We start from the raw sequence: 22,021 nt of genomic DNA, 5'->3' as shown, positions 1-22,021 counted from the left end.
TGACCCTCATACTCCACCACTTGTTTGAGAACCAGATTAAATAAAACTTTATCTTTTAACTAGACCAGATATGCCCATCAATTAGTTAAGTATTTAAGATGTAGTAATTGCTTGTTATAAAAAAATGAACAATTTGTAAAACAATAGGATGGCATAATATGAAGGATTGCCAAGAAAGTTTACATACACATTCATCCCCAGATCTAGCTGGCTGGTTATCAGATTTGTCACATGAATAGAGCATTAAAAGGTTAGAGTTCAAGGTCACAGGGGTTGTTCATTCATGTTTCTAGGCTGCATCAACATTATGGTAGGCAAGACCAAACAGTTTTGGATTTTTTGTTCAAAATCATGAAAATTTATATTCATGAAATCAAATGAATTCATAGTACATCTCTCCCTCAATAACTCGTGCACAACAGGTTCCCAAAAAATTGAAAAAAATCCGCTTAAACATCAAGAAAACTGCAGGGGGTAGTTAGCAGACTGGGCTGTTTAATGACTGAATCCTCATTCTACAATCACGTCAATAATAATTGTTAGTAACGTGCTTTTACTAATGAAATTGTTCCTTATTCTGTATAAATAACATTTATTTTCAAAATGTCACATGTGAAAGATTGTTCCAACTGATTTCAACAACCATGCTGTCTTTGAATGAGTCGGTTAATTTATGATTGTTTATGTTACATACACAATAACATTTTTAACTGTTTGATTGATCAAATAAAGTGAGTTCACCTGACATATGACCGGGGCCACTAGATTTTAAGTTTGTAGGATCTGTGTGCCTTTTAACTTCTCTTTTATTCCACGTCCTTTATTTGATTCAAAAGACATAGTTAACATGATAATACAAAGGAGGCCAGCTTTTAATTCAGTGCAACAATACAACAAATACTATCGCAAGTCAGCTATCAAAACACAGGTTGGCACTTAATTAGGTTCTCAGAGAAACACTTGGGGATGTAGCTGTTATGGTTGATTGACACATTTTACGTTTAAATACACATTGCATTTATGATGACTACACTTAAGAGGTACTAAAAGATAGAATTAAAACACAAATTTCACTTAATAAAAATTATTTAATTGGTATTTAAGTATTAATGTACTGCCTACACTAGGTGTGACATTTTCGTTGATCGAAATTTCCTTGAATATCTTTAATTACGGTGTACTAAGAATGTCATTTGGAAAGAAATTGTAACCAATTATGAGACTTCTTATTAAAAGTTGATAATTTCAAAATGTTGATCAAAATTTCCATGTCCTGTCTACCATTTTCAACTATAAAACGAGCGATATATCAATGTTCCAGTTACCAATTTTGATTGCAAATTTCTTAAGATAAAGAAATAGGGATCAATTTTTTTTGTATTTTCTGGTTTTAAAAATGGTATCCACGCCTGACCCTACGTTATAAGCAGGTTTGCTAGTTATCAGGGCATGAATTATCGAAAGAGTGGTGTAATATGTTGTACAGTTGTGTGTGTTTTTTTATACATAATCAACATTTTTAGTCTTCTCTAAATCTCTTAATTGTGTTCAATTTGTTTTCCCAATTTATTTTATTTTACAACAGGAAGGAAATCTTCTTTCTTGGATTTTCGAGAAGGTTGTCATGGTGATGGTAGCCTATTTTATCCTGTCCATCATCAACTCTATGGCTCAGAGTTATCACAAGCGAAAGTGTCGAGAAAAACGAGCTCGATCTCAGTGACTGCCTGTATGAATCAGAAAGCAGTATGCTCACAGGAGAAGGACCAGTTAACACAAAATGCTACAAAGAACTTCTTTTTAAAGTATTCTACTTGTTTGATGTTGTGACTACAGCATAGCTTGTTGAATATGAGCTTTGTAATTCAATTTAATTTAGGTAAGATGATGTAATATATTGTTATGGTCTGCAGTGTATACAAGAGATTATTTTCAACACAGGAATAAATTTATAAAACTCATTTTCTTGATTCTAAGTGGCTCATTGTGAGTGAACTTTAGATAGCTTTGTCCAGAATATTACAGGCCTTCTTGGTACTGTAACTAATTTTCTCAAGTATATCATGATGACCTGATTGTCCTTGCTGTCATGCATGTTGAAATCTTTTATTTTGGTAAATGAATTAATGATGAGCAAATGTTATATTAAATAGGTTTTCATGGCAGGTGTTATATGTATTAACAGAAACTTGAGGAACAGAATGGTTCAAGGTATGGTATTGAGGAACAGAGTAGTCAGGGTATGGTGTCACACTATTGTGAGATGTTGCCATGCCTGCGTTAAACAGTTTGTTAAACAATCCAGAATTGAACTTCATATTTTTCAGGATTGATGAAGTTATTGAAGCTTGAAAATCGATTACACACTGTATGAATGGCTGTAGATGAGCAAAGGCCTTTCTTGCATCATGTATAATCAATTTTCAAGCACCCTGACTGGATGAATCTTAAAACATAAGACGTTCTTTTAAGTACAGTAGTTATAAATATAATAATGAATCTCAAGAAATTTATAAAAGAACCACATTTTAACCATTGTTTACAAATATTTGCAAAACACACAAGAATGGGTAATGAAAACATGTAGTTCCTTTCTGAACTAATAACTTCTATAATGTGATTTTAACTAATCCAAATACCTGTTACAAAGATTTGGTAAAAATATATAATTATATGCCAATGACAAGCCTTGGCAATTGAAATACTGCAAACACTTGATCTTGTACTCTTCAAACTTTGAGCTCTGGCTCGGAAGCTAAAGATCATGCATGATGTATTTGATCTGTCATTAGAATTCAGGAGAACAGATATTATGATGATCCTGAAAGTTCTCTTAACTTTCATTATAGTTATAAAGTATCAAAATATTTTGAGAACTTGAGGATGAGCTTGAGTGTAGTGCTTGACAAGTTTTGAAACTAAAGAGTTAATCTTTTTCCTGCTGGGAAAAAAATAACAGAGAACTATTGCTCAAACCCTAAAGTGCTAATGTATATGTTAGCTTAATTTGTTTCAGGTTTCTTAGGTGATGTTCATTGTACAGAAATGCTTCAGTATGGGTAGTTTTTGAGCATATAGACTGATGCCACTGCTCTTTTCTCTGTTCTTTATGTGAACAAAATAGTCGGGGAAGCCAAGTTGAGACTGACATTTTCTGATGTTCGCAGGCAAATTTGTGCTTGTAAATAAAATAGATGTAACTTTTGCTATTTAAGAATATTTCTTCCAGACAGGAACTACATTATTGCAGCAGTATCCTCACAAATTAAATAAATCGTTTCACAGACCTACCAACCCGTACAATTTTTCTGTAAGTCGTACTAAAATGACCCTTAAAATACAGACTTGTGCAATAAACGGAAAAACTATGGAAATATGACTGTTTTAGTAAAATCTGGATAATTGGCTTGTCCGTGTTTGATCTGAATCCGGTTTCACATTAGCTTAAGTGGAATTAGAGAACCAGACTGACTTTATAGTAGTACCTCAGTTGCTTTAAACTGCACATATTTTTCCATGAGAAGCATCTGCATGATGAAATTATTGATTACAGATTTTTCTTTAAATGGCGTCCAGCTACCATTACATGTTGAAGATGAAAGAAAAAAATAAGCCTCTTAAAAAAGTATTAATAATCAGTACAGAAGAATAAAAAGGAATGTTCAGATTGTTTGAATAAAAGCAGGAATGGACAATATTACGTTTTTTTGGACATCACATGTTGATTTGAGTATGTCACATGGCAGGAGATACGATTGCCATTGTGTAAAATGAAGATAAACATTCCAAGAATTATGTCAAGTTGAGAGAAAGCAACAAGCCATTGAGATGGATAGGGTATGGAACTGATGGAATATGTGTACTTTACAAACTTTTCATATGAACATAATGTTTACCATTGATGCATCAGTTTGGGACACAGGGGCGCTCATATCATTGCTTACAATTTAACTATCAGTCATACTTGTGTATTTATGATATTAGTACATGTATGACATGTAAATTGTAGCCAATGATACGAGTCCCTGTGGTTTGAAATACTGAACTTTTTAAATACATGTTTTCCAACTTGACAATAGCAGTACATATTTTGCTACACCTTATGGAAAACTTACGGGAAAAAAATCAGCTGCCTTACTGAGACGATCTTTTTAGGGTTGGCAGGTCTGAACGGTTTTGTACTAAGTTGTGTGCAATAGTTATATTCCACAGTTCAGTGTGTAATGTATGAATATAATTAAAAGAAAAAAGGATACAGGTTCTTGTATGCAATTTGTATTTTTGCGTGTGTGTGTGTCTGTGTGTATGTGTGTGTGTGACTGACTTAATTTGTGTAGTGTTAATTTTTTATTGGTAAGCTCAAATTTGATGTAAATTGTATTGTTGAAATGGCATATCATATTCACTACCATATGGATATGGCATATTCACTACCACATGGATATGGCACAATAAATCATGTTGTCTTTTAAGATTTTTCTAATGATGTAGGATTTAAACAAGTGTATTAAAACAGTTGCTCAGGTGGGGCAGCTGATTTGGAGGTTCAGGATTATACCAAATGAGTTCTGCAGGCAAATTCTCAGATTTTGCAAACAAAATCTGTACTTTAATATGCATTTCAAGAAGACAATCTGCATTCCTAGAATATTTATGAGGAATGCAATACATATAGCACAGAGAATCAAGATACTTTTAAAAAAATTATTTTCAACAACAGCTTAAAATATTTTTGATTGATGCAAACATATTTAAAGAAAATTGAACCATAAATACAACATTTTCAAAACAAATATCAAGTTTAACAGTGTAATTTCTAACATTATAAACATATCTACTTGAATTATGCATCATATCACTGCAACTGTGATTTTTTTTAAAAATCGGTATAGTGTGGAAAATCCATACAGTTGGTGACAACCATCAGCATGTAATTAATTGGGAAGTATTTGAGTTGATTATGGCAGCCTAGTTGTCCAGGCTCCAGAACCCATGCTGTAGTCACATAATGAGCACTTGTATTTAGGGAGCTATAAATCAGTCCTCATGGATCTGCAAAGATTGACATGTTTGACAGTACTTAAATTCACTGAGCTTTGTTGTCTTTATATGTTGTAATCATTCTTTAAATTCCTGGTTTGAGGTAAACACAAAATCCACGAAAAGCAGTACCCAATAAAAATAGTGGTTTCACAGTATTCGTGAAAATAGTTTTTGCCAAAAATGATATGATAAAGTATTGAAAATCATTTGTGAAGAATGTATGTCTCTAACATGCATAAGTGGCAGTATTCATGACAATTTTAAGACATTAAAATATGATTTACAGTACAATGTAAATGGTGATAAAAAAATGATTTAGCAGAGAAGTTTCTAATATCACTTGCAAGCAAAGGCATTGTTGTGGGTGTAGACACACTTTAAAGGTAATGGAAATACAGTATACAGGTAGTGAACTTCAAGCACACAATTTTTGGGTTGGAAAATTGTTTAAATTTTCAGTTTCCAGTTTCTCCAGAATTCACACTATCATTTAAATAGTACCAAAATTCAAAAATAAAAGTTCATGTATTTTTAAATCAAGTAACATATTTTCACTTGCCTGGAACTGGTGGGCAAGGGATTTTTTTATAGCCTGGGCTTTTATTATAATGAGAAACACTTTCTGTTGGTATGTTTTGTGTTAAGATTGTATTTGCATTCCATAATTTACATTTATTATTAACCTTGGTAATCATTCCAAATCATAATACTCCAATTGATGTGCATTATATGTGGAAATATATATAATACATCCTGTATGAATTTGTTTGTTCACATGGTGAACTCAAAAGAAAGGTCTCGAATAACTGCTGAAATTTTGCAATATGTACGAAATTGCACATTGAAGCTTTTGTTAGAAAGATTATTTGCAATTTTAATTGTCAAAATAAAAAAGCAAAAATGAATTGTATGAAGTGTACCAGTGTATCAAAATGTTTTGTTTATGCATGGAATTGCATAAATTGCTGCTTTACTGTTACAACCTTGCTTTTGTTGCAGACTGGTAACATATTTTGGTCTTGATGAGGCCTTTGTAATATATGTTAAACCTCAATATACTGGTGACATCTATAAAACAGTCAAAAACATTTGGTCCTGTCAGGGTCTTGTTCAGGGAAATTTACTGTTTATAATCACTTATAAGTTCAGTCCAACTGCATATTACACAGACCCACATCTTCTGTTGCATAATGTGCCAGCAGATCTGGGTCTGTGTTGTTTGTTAGGAGTAATGGGTAGAAAGAATAAAATACACTCAGATGATCTTGTGCATTATGTGATGGCAGATCAGGGTCTGTGTTGTTTGCAGTTGGACTTTGAGTATATATGGTAAATCTATCTACATTTGTATACTGTGAACTCTTTTTTTTAATGGATATTTTTGTTGCTTGGAAAAAAATTGCATTTTAGTTAATCCTTAAATTTGTTGTTGTATATGAGTCTTTATTAATATGCTTTGTGCATATTTACAAAAACAAACCCACTTTTACTGTTCATTTCATATTAATATAGAGTTTTCTTTTTTTCTTTTTGGCTTCTTTCAAAGTATTAAGTATTGCTCATTTTTATCTGTTGGTTTATTAGCTATTTTACATCAGCAGCTTTATTCCCTTTCCTTTCTTAGTTAACTGAATCTTATATTTGTATTTTGACCTGTTTACTTTTCTTTTTTAATAGACAGTGATAAGAATGATGAAAATTTAAATAACACCTTTCTCTTGTAACTTCGTGTTTTTGCCTCTGAATATTTTCAGTTGGAGATATGAAGACTGCCAGTAAACTCATTAGTTCTGAAGCAGTATATTCAAGAGATGTTTTCTTTGTGCCCACATTGTTAATTGATTGAAAACAAATATTTTCACAACTTTAATCTTAACATTATATGCTTACAAAGAAAGAATTTTCTTTCAGTATCATCATGATTTTCCTTAAATTGATTCATTTATCCTTTGGGACAACCCACTTTAAATCAATATTATGTTGAAATGACTTTTAAACAAGAGCCATTTTTCCCCTTCTCGAAATTTCTTCATTTTATGTGTATTAAAAGTATAAGGTGATTTATTTTAATTTCTAACATAAGTTTTGTGTTCTTATGATGGTTGCCATGGAAACTGTTTTAAGAAAATATCAAGGAAGATAGGAAAATCTTTTGCATATATTACTCATTGATATTGTCCATAGACTGTTCACTAAATTTACAGTTTATTATGTATTTTTCTAGTAAATAAAGTTAAGTAAAATAAGAATTCTTGCAAAATGACCCAAAATAAATGCTAGTAATAAATGATGAGTAAATCAAACTAATCAACATGAAACTATTTTAAGTATCTTTGCAAAAATAAGACAGTCAGTGATAAAATATATAACTATATGTGTTTGAAATATTGTTTAATTTTATTGGTTGATATGATCGAAGAGGCCTTTCATAATATCGAAGAGGCCTTTCATAATGTTTCTGAATTCTTTTGTTCACTGAAAATATTGGTGTTTGTCCCCTTGTACCTTGAAATGAAAGATGCTCTTAAGAATATTTTTCCCTAATTTTATGGCAGTGTAGACACTCAAAACTTTCACAAAACATTTTTATTGATACTTCATCTCACTGTTGTTCAAAATTCATTAACATTTTTTCAAAAATATCAGTACACTGGTCACCAGTATTAAAAAAGTTTTTATAAATTTTTTTCGTTAAACATTTATCAGAACATGAGTCAGATACCAAAGAAGACACAATATTTGATGTCGATACACATTAGTACCACTTGTTTAGATTAGTAAAAAATAAACATGTATAAAGAATGTCAAAGTTTAAAGATTCAAATTACCCATTCTATATCTAGGATTGCTTTTCTTGTAATGCAGTTACAGGAAACTAAATTAGGGTCACTGTTCATTCACGTAGCGGGGCCCCGAGTGGCCGAGTGGTCTAAAGTGCTCTCCGTTACAGATCACTGCCATCTCACCTACGTCTATGGCAGTTTGAGTCTCGGATTCAGCCAATGTGGGTATGTGAGAAAGCTTGCTAGTAGCTTCTCATGGGTCAGTGGTTCTTTTTGGGGTTTTCCCAGGTTCTTCCTCCACCATTAATATTGGCTGCCATGTATAGCCTATTGTGGGCTGAAAAATGGCATTAAACTCTACAGCAACAACAACAACATTCAAGTAGCCTGTAACTGCTATAATCCCTTTCAGACTCTTGGTATTTGAACATGGCAATGCTTTCATTATTCAATCACTTAATCCATGTATCATACATTTTTTTATTTTCAATTTATCCCATGTTCAGTTTCACTTTTATTCAATTTGTTTTCCTTGTTGTAAATATTACTTTGCCATGTGTAATCCAGACATTTTTACTGTTATAAGTGATATGTAAAGCAATAAATTATATAATTGAACTTTTGCATTGCCTAAAAGACAAAAAAATCATAAATAACTTTAGGCGATAAATAGTCATGCAGTCATAAATGATAAATGTTAGGCATCTCAGGATTACACATCTACACAATGCACATGCTGAATGTTGTTATCTGTGACATCTTCAAAGCCACATCTGTTGAACTCATGGTACTGAAAATGTATAACTCATCAATTTACTCATCCTATAGGTGACTCCTTAAATACTTGCTCTAATTGGTGATTAAACCACAATACATTTAATTATCATAATGTATATTACAAATGCAGATTCACACACACATTTTGTTTTTAATTCAACCCATGTTAGCAGGTTAACATTCAGTTGGTATATGTTATCTTCCCCACCGATAAATTATATAGGATGCATTGTTATTCTAAGCAAAAACTAAAATTGTGAAGACTGAAAAAGAGGTTTGAATATTAATATAATGCAATTGGAAAATTGTGTGCACAAATCTGCCATGTGTAATAGAACATGAAAAAGAAACAGATTACAGTAAATCTTTTCTTCTTTCTTGTATGTATACACAGAACATTAACAAATGTAGTGAAAAGGAAATTTGCAGAAAAACGATTTGGCTATTACCGGCAAGCAAACTGATTAGGAACAATTTAGTCAAATTTGTTTAGGGAAGAATATTTTTTTTAAAAATGCATTATATACAATAGTAAGAGTCTCTTTCCCGCCTTTCTTGCACGTACAAATGTTACACCTAACATCAGTGGTACCAATTCAAACCAATAAAATCACAGTTGTTGATATGGTATATCCTCCTTCCAGTATAAATAAATAAAAATAAATAAATTTAAAAATAAAATAAAATAGACTATTAACGTTAAATAAAGTGCAAACTTTTAAAAATATTTTTAAAAATAAACTACTCACTAGGCCACTCTGAAATTTAATGGTGTCAAGTTGCCGGCATGCAGCAATTCTGAATGCTGAAAAGGACCAAATCCCACCCATCATTCCCAACCCCGCATATTCACTACCTGTCATCTGATGATACCATTAGTTGTCTAGATATTTAAAATTTGCATTCACATAAATGAATGCACATATTATGGCAGGTGATTCTCAAATTGTTGTTCTTCTAGATATTTTATATGAATGAACTTGTTTTAAAAAATTCACTAATTACTACCAATTTATACATGTCCATATATATCCTATCATGTGCAAAAAAATGTCATTTAACCTCACAAAACCAAACCATAATGTGTAAATTAGAAGGTATTTCTCATAATTATAAATGTAATAAAATAAAGAAGAAAAAACATCATTTTCCTTCTGAGGTTTGAACCTCTTTTTTTCATGTGTTTGGCAAATGCTGTACCATTTTAGCTATCATCTACTTGTAAGCTCAGTGGATATAGTGGTTTACGCTGTCTAGCTAGTCGAAGATGTGTACTTCTATTCATCAATCCATTTTTTAAATTATTGTTATATTTTTACTTATATTTAAAATGTTTTAAAAATATTTTTGGGGACATTGAAGTACTGCATACACATTTCGTATGCAGCAGACAGCATCTATTTTATAGTACGTTTGAAAACAATCCTTTTGTTGTGTACTCCATGGAAGTACAATACAGTACAGGCCCACTTTTGTGAAGTTAAAACAATCAACTGGAAGAAAGACTAAATTAAATATTCTTAAATGTAGTTTGGCTTTGACCTTATTGTATGGAAAATAGCAAGTTTTATTTGTTCTCCAAACCAGGGTCTGAAAATGGCATTTATTCAGTCTAGTCCTTCAGGAGTGCTAAATATAGTTTATTTTATATAGTTTATTTTATGTTTTTCCTGATTCATTTTTTTGTGTGCTAGATGTTGATGTTGTTCTATCATATGTTTTTTATGCAAAATTATGTATGGCATGAGTAAATTCATGGGAAATGTGTCTAAAATCTTTCCAATAAGTGGTCGCCTGGTTGTATGCATACCTGAAAGAGTATGAGAGAACTTATCATTAACATTTTATCTCCATGCTTTAATAAATAACTTATGCTTGAAATAAAATGATATCAGTTAGAATAAAGTATATATCTGACAAAGTGAAGGTAAGCACTTATATGCATCAGAACCAATGATTTAAGTAATCAAACATGTGTTGGTCAAAAGTATGGTATATTTGAATGTAATACTATTATAGGTTTGACATAAATTGGTGCCAGTTTCAATATACTTTGTAAATGTCATGTAAACTGACCCCAGTTACAATATATTGTACAAGTGTAGTACAAGCTGGCTCCAGTTACAATATATTGTACAAGTGTATTACAAGCTGGCTCCAGTTTCAATATATTGTACAAGTGTAGTACAAGCTGGTTCCAGTTTCAATATATTGTACAAGTGTAGTACAACCTGGCCCCAGTTACAATATATTGTACGAGCTGGTTCCAGTTTCAATATATTGTACAAGTGTAGTACAAGCTGACACCAGTTTTGATATATTGTACAAGTGTAGTACAAGCTGGCCCCAGTTTCAGTATGTTGTACAAGTGTAGTACAAGTTGGCCCCAGTTTCAGTATATTGTACAAGTGTAGTACAAGTTGACACTAGTTTTAATATATTGTACAAGTGTAGTACAAGTTGACACCAGTTTTAATATATTGTACAAGTATAGTGCAAGCTGATCCCAGTTTCAGTATATTGTACAAGTGTATTACAAGCTGACACCAGTTTTAATATATTGTACAAGAGTAGTACAAGCTGGCCCTTACCGCTCCGGTGGCCTAGTGGTTAGAGCGTCTGCCTTGGATGCAGGAGGTCGTGGGTTTGATCCCCGGCCGAATCATACCAAAGACTTAAAAAATGGTACTAACAGCTGCCTCACTTGGTGTTCAGCATTAAGACGTTAGTGCTAGGACTGGTCAGCCTGGTGTCAGGATAATGTGACTGGGTGGGACATCATGCTACATGTCTGCGGCATGATGCCCTAGTGCTAGACATCACTATAAACTGCCACATTGCAGACATCGTAGCGATATGACTGAAAAATTGTTAAAGCTACGTTAAAAATAAAAATCACATCACATCACAAGCTGGCCCCAGTTCATTATATTGTATAAGTGTAGTACAAGCTGGCCCCAGTTTCATTATATTGTACAAGTGTAGTACAAGCTGGCCCCAGTTTCATTATATTGTACAAGTGTAGTACAAGCTGGCCCCAGTTTCATTATATTGTACAAGCATAGTACAAGCTGGCCCCAGTTTCATTATATTGTACAAGAGTAGTACAAGCTGGCCCCAGTTTCATTATATTGTACAAGTGTAGTACAAGCTGATACCAGTTTTAATATATTGTACAAGAGTAGTACAAGCTGGCCCCAGTTTTGTTATATTGTACAAGAGTAGTACAAGCTGGCCCCAGTTTCAGTATATTGTACAAGCTGGCCCCAGTTTCAGGATATTGTACAAGCATAGTACAAGCTGGCCCCAGTTTCAGTATATTGTACAAGAGTAGTACAAGCTGGCCCCTGTTTCGATAAATTTCTCATCACATTGAGATTTTTTATTATTTTGCCTCAGATAATCCCGATGATATTGGAACTGTTGTAATGGTAGTACAATGGATAAATTGTAACCTTTTATTCTTTAAAAAAAAGATGGGTGGTTAAGTTCAACATATTTTATGTTCCTCAAAGTTTCCTTGGAGAAAAATATGGGACTCTTTTGAGAACAATTTAGGATATTACAGCTGTTTAAATTTATGCCTGCTGAATTTCATTGAAAAGTATTTTTTGCCAAGCAGGTAAATAAGAAAGATTTTTAAAAATCTCAATTTGAGAAGAAATTTTAAATGTTATTATGCATGGCCTCACTTTATCAATGAAGAAACTAGTTTACAGTAGTTGATAATGTATCAATGGATGTGTCCCAAATAGGTCAGTATACACTGGACTCGGGTGTTGCCTGTTATTGTCATGTTATTAACAATTTCATTGGAATTAATGTCTCAGATGTGATACAAGGGTTCACGAATCAGACATGCTTTAAATGTATCAATGTATTACAGTTTGTGGGTGTATTTATACATAATCAGTAAATTTGCATTTTTTAAAAAGCAATGTTTTGTCTACTATGTTGGCAGATAACAAAGCATAGGCATACTTTCCCAGTATTAACATAACCAGATTATAGTCCCCTGAATTTCAACAAAATACTTTAGTTTGGTTTGCTGTTTTACAATACAGTAACACAAGTAGACTTTTTAGTTTAGAGGCCATTTAAGTAAATTGCCTTGCTCAGGGATTCACCTCTGTAGCTAACATGTGATGGATTTGAAACCACACCTATTAGGTTACGAGTTCAGGATGCTAAGCTCTGTACCGTGGCAACTTCTTCATTAGTCCCCTCCTTTGACATACATAAAGACTCATTAAGGTGTAATCTACATTCCAGAGCCTGCAAGGGGCAAATGAGGAGGATGGGGGGGCATATATTTCCATCCATCCATTTGTCTGTCCATCCATCACACATTTTTTTCTCTCTGCTACTTGAAAATCACTTTTAATTAAAGGAAGTAACTTGGTATACTTACGTTAATCATCAGAAAGTGTGACATGTACCACATTGGGGAGGTCCTATCTTCAAGGTCAAGATCACTAATCAGTGTCATGTACAACACTGGGGGGGGCGGGGTCCTGCATTCAAGGTCAAAGCCATGGGTCAGTATTTGTGGTTTTATCTCACATTTTCTTTTCTGCTCTTTACATCCCTTTCAGTTTTATGGATGAAATGTTGAGTATTTGTACATTATTTTTAGAAGGTGTGTCACAATCTTGATGATTGAGATCATGTGTAAGTATTTTAATTTTCCTATTATGCTTTCCTTTCATCTCTAGAACATTATAGCTATTTGAGATTTGGTGATTAAACTGGATAGACTTCTTGAACATGTAACACAAACCACATTGTGGCTCCTATCATTAAATTCAAGGTCATAGGTCACCATTTTAAGTTTACCTTTACTTTCCTTTCCATTCATGTAACTTTAAAGACATTTGAGAATACGTAATGAAACTTGGTACACTTATATTTTGTCAGTGGAAGTTGCATTGTATATCACATTCATGGTTCTAAACTAGGTCATTACTACTGACCTCTAATTTAGGTTTCAATAACATTTTCCCAAATGGATGAAATTTTGTTATATATTGTCACTAGAAAATGTGTTTTGGCTCCTATCTTCAGGGTCTATATTTTATGGTTGCCTTTGTCTCTTCTTCTTGTCTTAAAAGATGGATTATTTGGGAATGAATAATAATGCACCATTGATTTTTTGTTTGATGGCATCTTGTGTATCACAGTTGAAGTTTCATCTATTAGGGCAATATCACTGATCAATTTCTTCCCTTTTTCTGCACTTGTACAAAGTATAATTTTAATAAAAATATATTTGAAAAATAATTTTCAACATATATCAACTGAAATCTTGACATCAAAACTACTGTACTTGATTTGGACATTACCAGAACATGTTTTTTCTACAGTTGCAGTTAAACTTTAATTAGCCATTTTTGTATTCAGGCTATGTAAGATGTTGTATTTCTAACAGGCTGCTGCACAGCCAAAATAACCCAAGTTATTATAAGCCACAGTTGTCATTTGTCCATGAAAACTATTTAACTAAAGTACACAGGACTGTCAAGTTTACCATTTGCACTAAAGTCACCCCAGCAGATCAGTGACTTAATCTCTCTAAACACAGCTCACCAGTCATACAGAAGACCAGCTTATTGTCAATCATTGTTTACTGACACCTGGACAGTAACAAAGGGTTTGCAGCAACATGTCTTTAGTACTTGCTGCTGCTTTCTTTAATCTGTTACAATGCAGTCCAGAATTGATAGCTGATGATTTGCATAATTTAACTACAAATACAATGAATTAAAACAGTTAAGTGTCATTTTCTATTGAAATCAGATTTAAAAGTGCATTCAATATTTCAGAGTGAATTAATACATTCAGTCACTCATTGGTTACATTCAGGAAATGGAAAGCTTTTTCTGTAAATAGGATTATTATTTGAATGGATTGATGGATGAGAAAGTTCAAGAGGCTAAAGCTGTGCATTTGAACTCATTTGATGATGTTCAGCACAGGATTAAAATTGATTAGGGCTGGCCGCTGTTGAATGTAAGATTGATGCTGAAATTATCCAGTTCTTCCTGGGTGACAAGAGACAAACTTAGATCCTGCTCAGAGGGAAGAAGGATCTGCTATTGACGGTGACCAGGAGGATCCATTGAAAATACACGATGATGTTTCCAAAGCCGCGTTTGCATTCCAGAAAGGACTGATGTGGCTAGAAAGTCAGGATATTGAGCCCTTGAAAATTATGTAGCAGAGAAATATAATAAACTTCACTTTAAAATAAAACAAAAAATAATCAGGTCTCAAGATAAAATCACGAAATACAAATTGGGAATACAAGTTATTGAGTGAACAGTGCTTATTCTTTTTAGATTAGTACTTTTTGTGAACAAATGTGCTTGTTTTGGACATCAATAGATTTTAAATAGATTTTGTACATGCATGTAATTTTATTTTGTTGATTTTAAAAAAATGTTATTCTGTGGTTTGGAATTGCTAAACATGTGCTGCACATGATGTGACATCACTCAAGTCACTAATCATCATATGTAATTGACATTTTGAACTGAAGATGCAATATTTAATTGATAACAATGACTTGACATTAGTCAGTGCACTTGTTACAGATAGCTGTTCATTTATTTCATTGCAAAATGGGTTTAGAAATGGTAAATATGTGACTGTAAGCACTTAATTTAAAAAAAAAATGAAGCTTTTTAATATCCAGATGCATTGGCCTGAAGTGCAAATTAATGGGGGGGGGGCAAGTGATATGTTTTCCTTTTAAGTCGCTTTAAACTTGATGCAATCATAGAAATTGTAATTAGCAAATATATTTATTAAAATGAGATGTTTATGTCATCGTTTTAATGTTACTCATGATCGGATCTATCATATGTACAATAATATGGATTGAAAGAAAACAACCAGAAGCTTGGTATTACATTTTTGTTTATTATAATGCTAAACATATATACCATGCAGTGAAGAAAAAAAAAACTAATTTACTAAAACTCATAGTATTACTATACATTTGACTGGCATTTTTTTTAACCACCCCACCCACCCCAACACACAAGTACACATATAATTTTCGATAATTTTTGCTATACCGCAGTTTGATACATCATGCAGTTGACAGTTATGGACCCTGACTAGCACATTATAACAGCTCCCATGTAGTAAATGAACCTTGAATTAAGATCCCATAATGAAGAGAGTGCTTTTGGAGTTTAAATACCATTTATCCTGACCAACCACCCATACAACTTTAAAAGTAGGTAAAATCTTCCAGAAACACTGGCCTATGATGGAATCTTTTGACACACTAAAGTTAATCCTCCCAAACAAACAAGAAGTAGCCTACCACAGACCATAAGCTCTCAAGACATCTTAACCAGAGCAAAGCTAACACCAGTCTCAAGCCAACACAATGCTAACAAATCTGTCCCTGTGGAAATAAAAGGTGCAAAGCCTGTTAACATATGACAGAAAATAGCACATTCTCTTGCACAGTGATGATCGAAAAATTAAACATACTTGGTCCAAACAGAATGCAAAACAGAATGTAATTTATCTCATCACATGTAAGATCTGTGGCCTTTAGTATGTTGGTATAAACTGAAAAGCGATGCAAAACCTTCAATCTTCACATATCCGATTGGATGACAAAGAAGCTGAACAGAAGTCCAGTTGCAAAATACTTGTCTACCCCTGGCCACACTTTTAGTAATGTTACATTAATGGCAATTTCTCACAACTCCAACTGGTGTTCCAAAACCAGGAAGGAAAAGGAATCTTACTGGATATGCTGCCTTAGAACATTGAAATATTATCATTATTATTTACAGCAAGCTCATTTTCATTTAAATAATTCTTTCAAAGCTCATTAGTCACTCACCTATAATCACTACTACAATATTCTTGGATATAAGTTACAGTTAAGTCAATTTAAATGAAAAAAAAATGGTGATATGGCTCATTCATTTTTTGGTTGATATAAACTAGTGTACAGTATTATCAGTCAAGTTGATGCCAACTAGTCGAAGCATCAAGTATTTTCAAGCTTTTATTCCATTAAGGTGAAGTAGATTACAGCATTTTAATTACAAATAGGTGTAAACAGTTAATGAACTGTAATTATAAATAGATATAAAAAGTTAATTACCTGTACATATAAAAAGGTATAAATAGTTCATTAACTGTCTATAGAAAAAGATATTTAATTTTTATTTGTTTGAAAGAATCGCCCCAAAATTACTGTCCAAAAGAGCAAACTCCATAAAAATGCAGTTAATTTTTATGATTTACACTTACATGCCAAATCTGGACCTTGTCTGGCTAGAAAGTTGATATGATGCATGCTTCAGTAGCAAATCTGGGCTTGATTTGGCCTGAAAGTCGATCTTCATGATGTATGCATACATGCCAAATGTGGCTTGGATTTTATATGAAACTGGAGTAAACTATTGTTTACCTAATCCTATATGTATGTATGCTAGTTTCACTTAACCTTAGATGCAATAGATTTCCAAAGACAAAACCCAGGTCTTGAACTAAAATGTTAGTAAACATTAAAATAATCAGGTACACAAAACTCTATCCTCAGTCATGGCCAAAGGTCAAGCAGACTATATATACAGTGGAGCCTCGTTAATCCGGACTCCATTTATCTGGAAACCTCGCTATCTGGACATAATTCAACGGGAACGGAATTCCTAAACATTAATTTGCTCCGTTAATCAAGAAATCTGTGTTCCGGATCCGGAAATCAAAATCGGGGACCAAAGTGTAAATTACATTAAAACTTGTCTCGATAATCTGGAAATAATCTGTCCAAAAATAAGAAAATTTGAAAAATCATATGTGAAAATACAATCAGAAGAATAATACATAAAACACAGTAGCAAAGCCCTTGAGAATCTATGGCCACTATCAATAACTAAGTAGTGTGACCATATTGTAACCAGCGATTGTATAAACAATGTCTGTTTTAGCTAGTTGCCGACGGGGGTGTTAATAATTAAATAAACAAACTGGGATCAAATCGTCCACGCTTTTTGACATAACATGGTAAATAAATTAAAAGTGACATTAAGCCTCTTTGTTGTTTACCAATTGTATGTAACAATCACAGTTTATTGTTTGCTGTGCAAATACAGTTGACATTTTTAAGCTGTGGACAGTATAGGGCTTCAAAGAATCCAGGCAAACAAAGGTTACAGACTTCTTCAGGAAATTGACATAATAAATGTATGTACAGTACATACATGTACATGAACATAGTGTGATGTGTTCGATGTGTTAATTGTCTAAACTTCTATTTACTGTATATGTATGTACAAGCACATGTTATAATAATGTGAAATAAACACAATAGATGTATTCATTAATTTATTTCAACCATTATTGAATATACAGGACATTACATTTGAAGCTAGCATATACATGTACATATATACGGTGTGATGATATCATAAAATAAAAAATGTGCATGATTCAATTATCCGGAAAACTCGTTAATCCGGACATATTCGCTGGGAACGAATGTGTCCAGATTAACGAGGCTCCACTGTATATATATGTGTATATATGAAAATGCTTTTAATGCATGTGTACTATTTTCACGAGTCATTTGCAATATAAATATATGGTTTTAATTATGCATGCTTATGCACACTTGTATGTGTCTGTGAATAAGTATATGAATGTATATGCATGTCTATCTATGCATGTAGATAGTGGCATACTAAGGGTAGATGACAACTGGGGCAACAATGATTGCCCAAAGGGGTTTTGGCACCCATGCTTTGGTGCCCCAAGACCTTTGGCACCCAGAGTAAATGCCCCATCCACCCCACCCCACCCTTCACCCTGGTAAACATGCTACAAGTCATAATGTGTGTATATATGTCTATATTTTATGCATACATGTTTACATGTATTCTAAGCTATTGTACTACAATTCTAGTTGGAATCTATAAATATGCGGGTGACCTATTTTGACATAGGGCTGTTCTCTTCTGTATTTATTTATAATCTCTAACTTCAAGCATTTAATTTAATGAAGTTCTTACATTGTTTTTAATGTCATTTAAATTTGCTTTGTAAGTTTAGCCAGTTCAAGTGTTTTGGGTGCCTTTGGCAAACTGACTTACAAACCTCTTTTTCAAAACTAAAACATGAATATATAAATAACAATCAGTGTTTCAAGAATATAATCTGTGGGAGAACTTTCTAACTTTTCTAAATGTATGTAAATGTATGAAGATTTTAGCTGCTTTGCTTGCATCATTTTCTTGGTAAAATAAGTTTGAACTTGCCAGAGGGTAACAATGGATATTGTCATATCTCTTCATAATTTTTTCATAATTTATTGGGCACATAAAAGCAGAAAGCAAAGTATACATATCATTTTTATAGATTTGCCATAAAAATAATTTAGGTCAGAAATATATTATGCAATGTTGTGGAATTCAAGAAGTAGTGCAAGGTCAGTGTTGTTTTCTTAAAGCTCTCATTTTTGTGAAAATACAAAAAAAGCTGCAAAGCAAATAATATATGAATGCATGATGTTATTACAAGTACACAAAAAATATCAAAACAATAAATTTGTATTCCTATCAAGGACTGCTGTAACGAAGCAGAAAAATAAGTACTGCTATTAAAAAAATCAGTTTTGACAAATAAAAGCTTGAACACTACATGTGTAGTGACATATTTCCATAGTTGTATGTCATAAAGTTGAGGCTGATTATCAATGACCACTGTGGTTTGAGTGAGTGGACACTAAGGGGTCAAGACATCTATACATTTCTGCTGTAGGTTTCGTTCCAAACCAGTGTTCACATTTTTTGAGTGTCATTTTCTACTTAATTTTAGAAACTTTTGTTGTATATGTGTCACTTGGTTAAAATTTGTTATTTATTTGTAATTACAATTCTGTAATCTGTGTACTCAATTAATGTATAATTTCTGATGTGCTGTTTTGAAATCATGTGACCAAAATACACTGCATAATATTTTTCCATCCAAACATGTACACTTTCAAGAATGAATACTTTGCATATAAATATCTATATATACACTTACACAAGGGGGCCCCGAGTGGCCGAGTGGTCTAAAGCGCTCTTCGTTACGGATCACTGCCATCTCACCTCTGTCTGCAGCAGTTTGAGTCTCGGATTCAGCCAATGTGGGTAGGTGAGAAAGCTTGCCAGTAGCTTCTCGTGGGTCGGTGGTTATTTCTGGGGTTTTCCCGGGTTCTTCCTCCACCATTAATACTGGCTGCCATGTATAGCCTATCATGTGCTGAAAAATAGCGTTAAACCCCACAACAACAACAACAACAACAAGCTTTACTTCCACTTCTCCATGTTCAGCTCTGACTAATCCTGTTTCTTTCCCAAAAAAGTCATTTCTTTCTAAAATTGAAGTCTAGCTTGTTGTACATTAAGGAAAAAAATTGCATAACCTTTCGACCAGCTGTGGATACAAAATAATACAGAAAGCATGAAACACTCGTTCAAGGTTCTGCTAAATTGGGAACCAAGGAAAATTGATTGACTCATTAAAAACAAATACAGACTGCCCAAGGTCCAGCTCATCGACCTTTGCCAACCTTTGTAAGGGACAGGTAACATTATTCTCAACATGACATTCTCATGATTTAAAATAAGTCCACTAACGTGGAATTCAAAATCTCAGGAAGACGAGAACCACTTATTTATGACATTTTTGTACAAATCCCATATTAAATTTAACAACTGCGGTGATGTCAGATGGCATGTACATGGCATTAAAAGCCCCAAAATTGTCAGAATAGACAAAAGAACAAGGTGACAAGAATGAAGAGAACGTAGGACACGAGTTTGACATTATGACCAAGAAACTATATTAACTATGAAACACACATTTTTATTATGACATTTTATGCCTGTGTGAAAAAGAGTCCTTTCTGACAATAATTTTTGGGATACACATAATTTAAAATAATAATAAGTATTTAGGTTATGATTTTGTTAGGCTTTGTTTGCCTTTTTGAGATGCAATGAATTTGGAATTTGTCTCCCAATTATGAGTCATGCATTAGGTTATATGTTGCAATTTTTCTTTAGATAATGTATGCAGTAAACAGAGCCTACAACAATAGTACACATTTTTATTATCACTTTGGCATTCTTTGTGTGCCTGTGCCTTTGTTATGCTTTATCAATCATCAACAGATTTGTTGAGTTAGTCAACATGTTTGGTAACTCAATAATATGTACATGGAGATGTAATCCTTTCTTTCCTTAGTTTATCCAATTTACACATTTTAAAATAAAATTAAAAAAGCATCTAAAATGATTTTTTCTGACTTTATTATCCAGATTCCCAATTCACAGTTAGTTAATGGGACATATATTTAATCATAGTCTTTCAGTTTGGAAATATATTGAAAAATTTTATTTTCTTTCAATGATAAGTCAAATGAACAGTTTTTAAATTAATAACAAACATTTCAAATGTGATTTTGTTCAGCAAACTTAAGGCTGTTGTACATCAACCTCATGTTACTTACAGTGTAAAATTTATCAAGGAACCAGTTGGAGAAGGAATTATTTCGATGACTGGGAATGTGCAATATTAACAAAATATTGTTGTGTGTAACCCTCTTTCCTTCATCTTCACCTGCTAATAAAAATATTTGTAAAAATATTTTTATGACCAAATTGCAAGGTAAGCTTTAACACAAGATATCAACTACTATATTTGAAATTGAAAGTATTAGTAAAGTTCACATTGTGTTAATAACAAATGGATTAATAAAGGAATGAATTTGTTGTGGCTAGATTGATGAGGCTATTTGTTTTGATCACTTGACAATATGGTGTCAGAGTTTGCTGAACTAAGTATAGAGGAGTGTAACTCAGGAAGTAGGGAAGCAGACTATATTACATCCATCAATCATACACCATAATAAAGAGGATTAAAAGTTCATTTAGCAAGACCAGGGATATACTAGTATATTCTTTTTTAAATAGTTTGTACAACCAGTGAGGAAACCTGTGGAAATTCCTTTTCTGTAAAACTCTAAATGCAAAATATTAAACTGTAGAGTGCCACCTAATTTAATTATCAATATCATTTGCAAAATAAAATCACTTTTTATGCAAATGAAAAATCTTGAATTTTGCATCTTGTATGCAAATACTGGATGATTTCAATAATTTACAAAATTTGTGATTACTGTCATTGTGCCTGCCTTTCTTTGTCTCTCATCATGTTTCATTATTATGTTGTCATGTTAAATACTTGTATCACGTAGGGAGAGGGCTATTTAAGTTGTTAGAACTCGTACCCAATCCCATTGTATCCTATTGTGACAATAAAATATGTTTAAAACAAACTTTTGTAATTTAACTTTGCATTACTCTCAGAGGATGCTCTACAGATATTATGAACTTCTG

The 22,021-nt window shown here is 32.8% G+C and overlaps 1 protein-coding gene across 3 annotated transcripts in view; it reads left to right on the top strand.

Moving 5' to 3' along the window:
- LOC149775376 (vacuole membrane protein 1-like) overlaps positions 1-20,916 on the top strand; it is a 68,634-nt gene extending 47,718 nt beyond the window's left edge. For all 3 annotated transcript variants that reach the window (XM_089943680.1, XM_089943679.1, XM_089943681.1), the window contains exon 12: positions 1,586-20,916. In XM_089943680.1, the coding sequence (XP_089799806.1) occupies positions 1,586-1,723 (138 nt within the window). In that variant the 3' untranslated portion in view covers positions 1,724-20,916. The remainder of the gene's footprint in view (positions 1-1,585) is intronic.
- Positions 20,917-22,021: the final 1,105 nt, after the last annotated feature.

Source organism: Sinohyriopsis cumingii, chromosome 19 (genome assembly GCF_028554795.1).
Source record: "Sinohyriopsis cumingii isolate HCF-2022 chromosome 19, ASM2855479v2, whole genome shotgun sequence".
Lineage (NCBI taxonomy): Eukaryota > Metazoa > Mollusca > Bivalvia > Unionida > Unionidae > Sinohyriopsis > Sinohyriopsis cumingii.
This window is presented reverse-complemented; position numbering and strand designations above follow the sequence as displayed.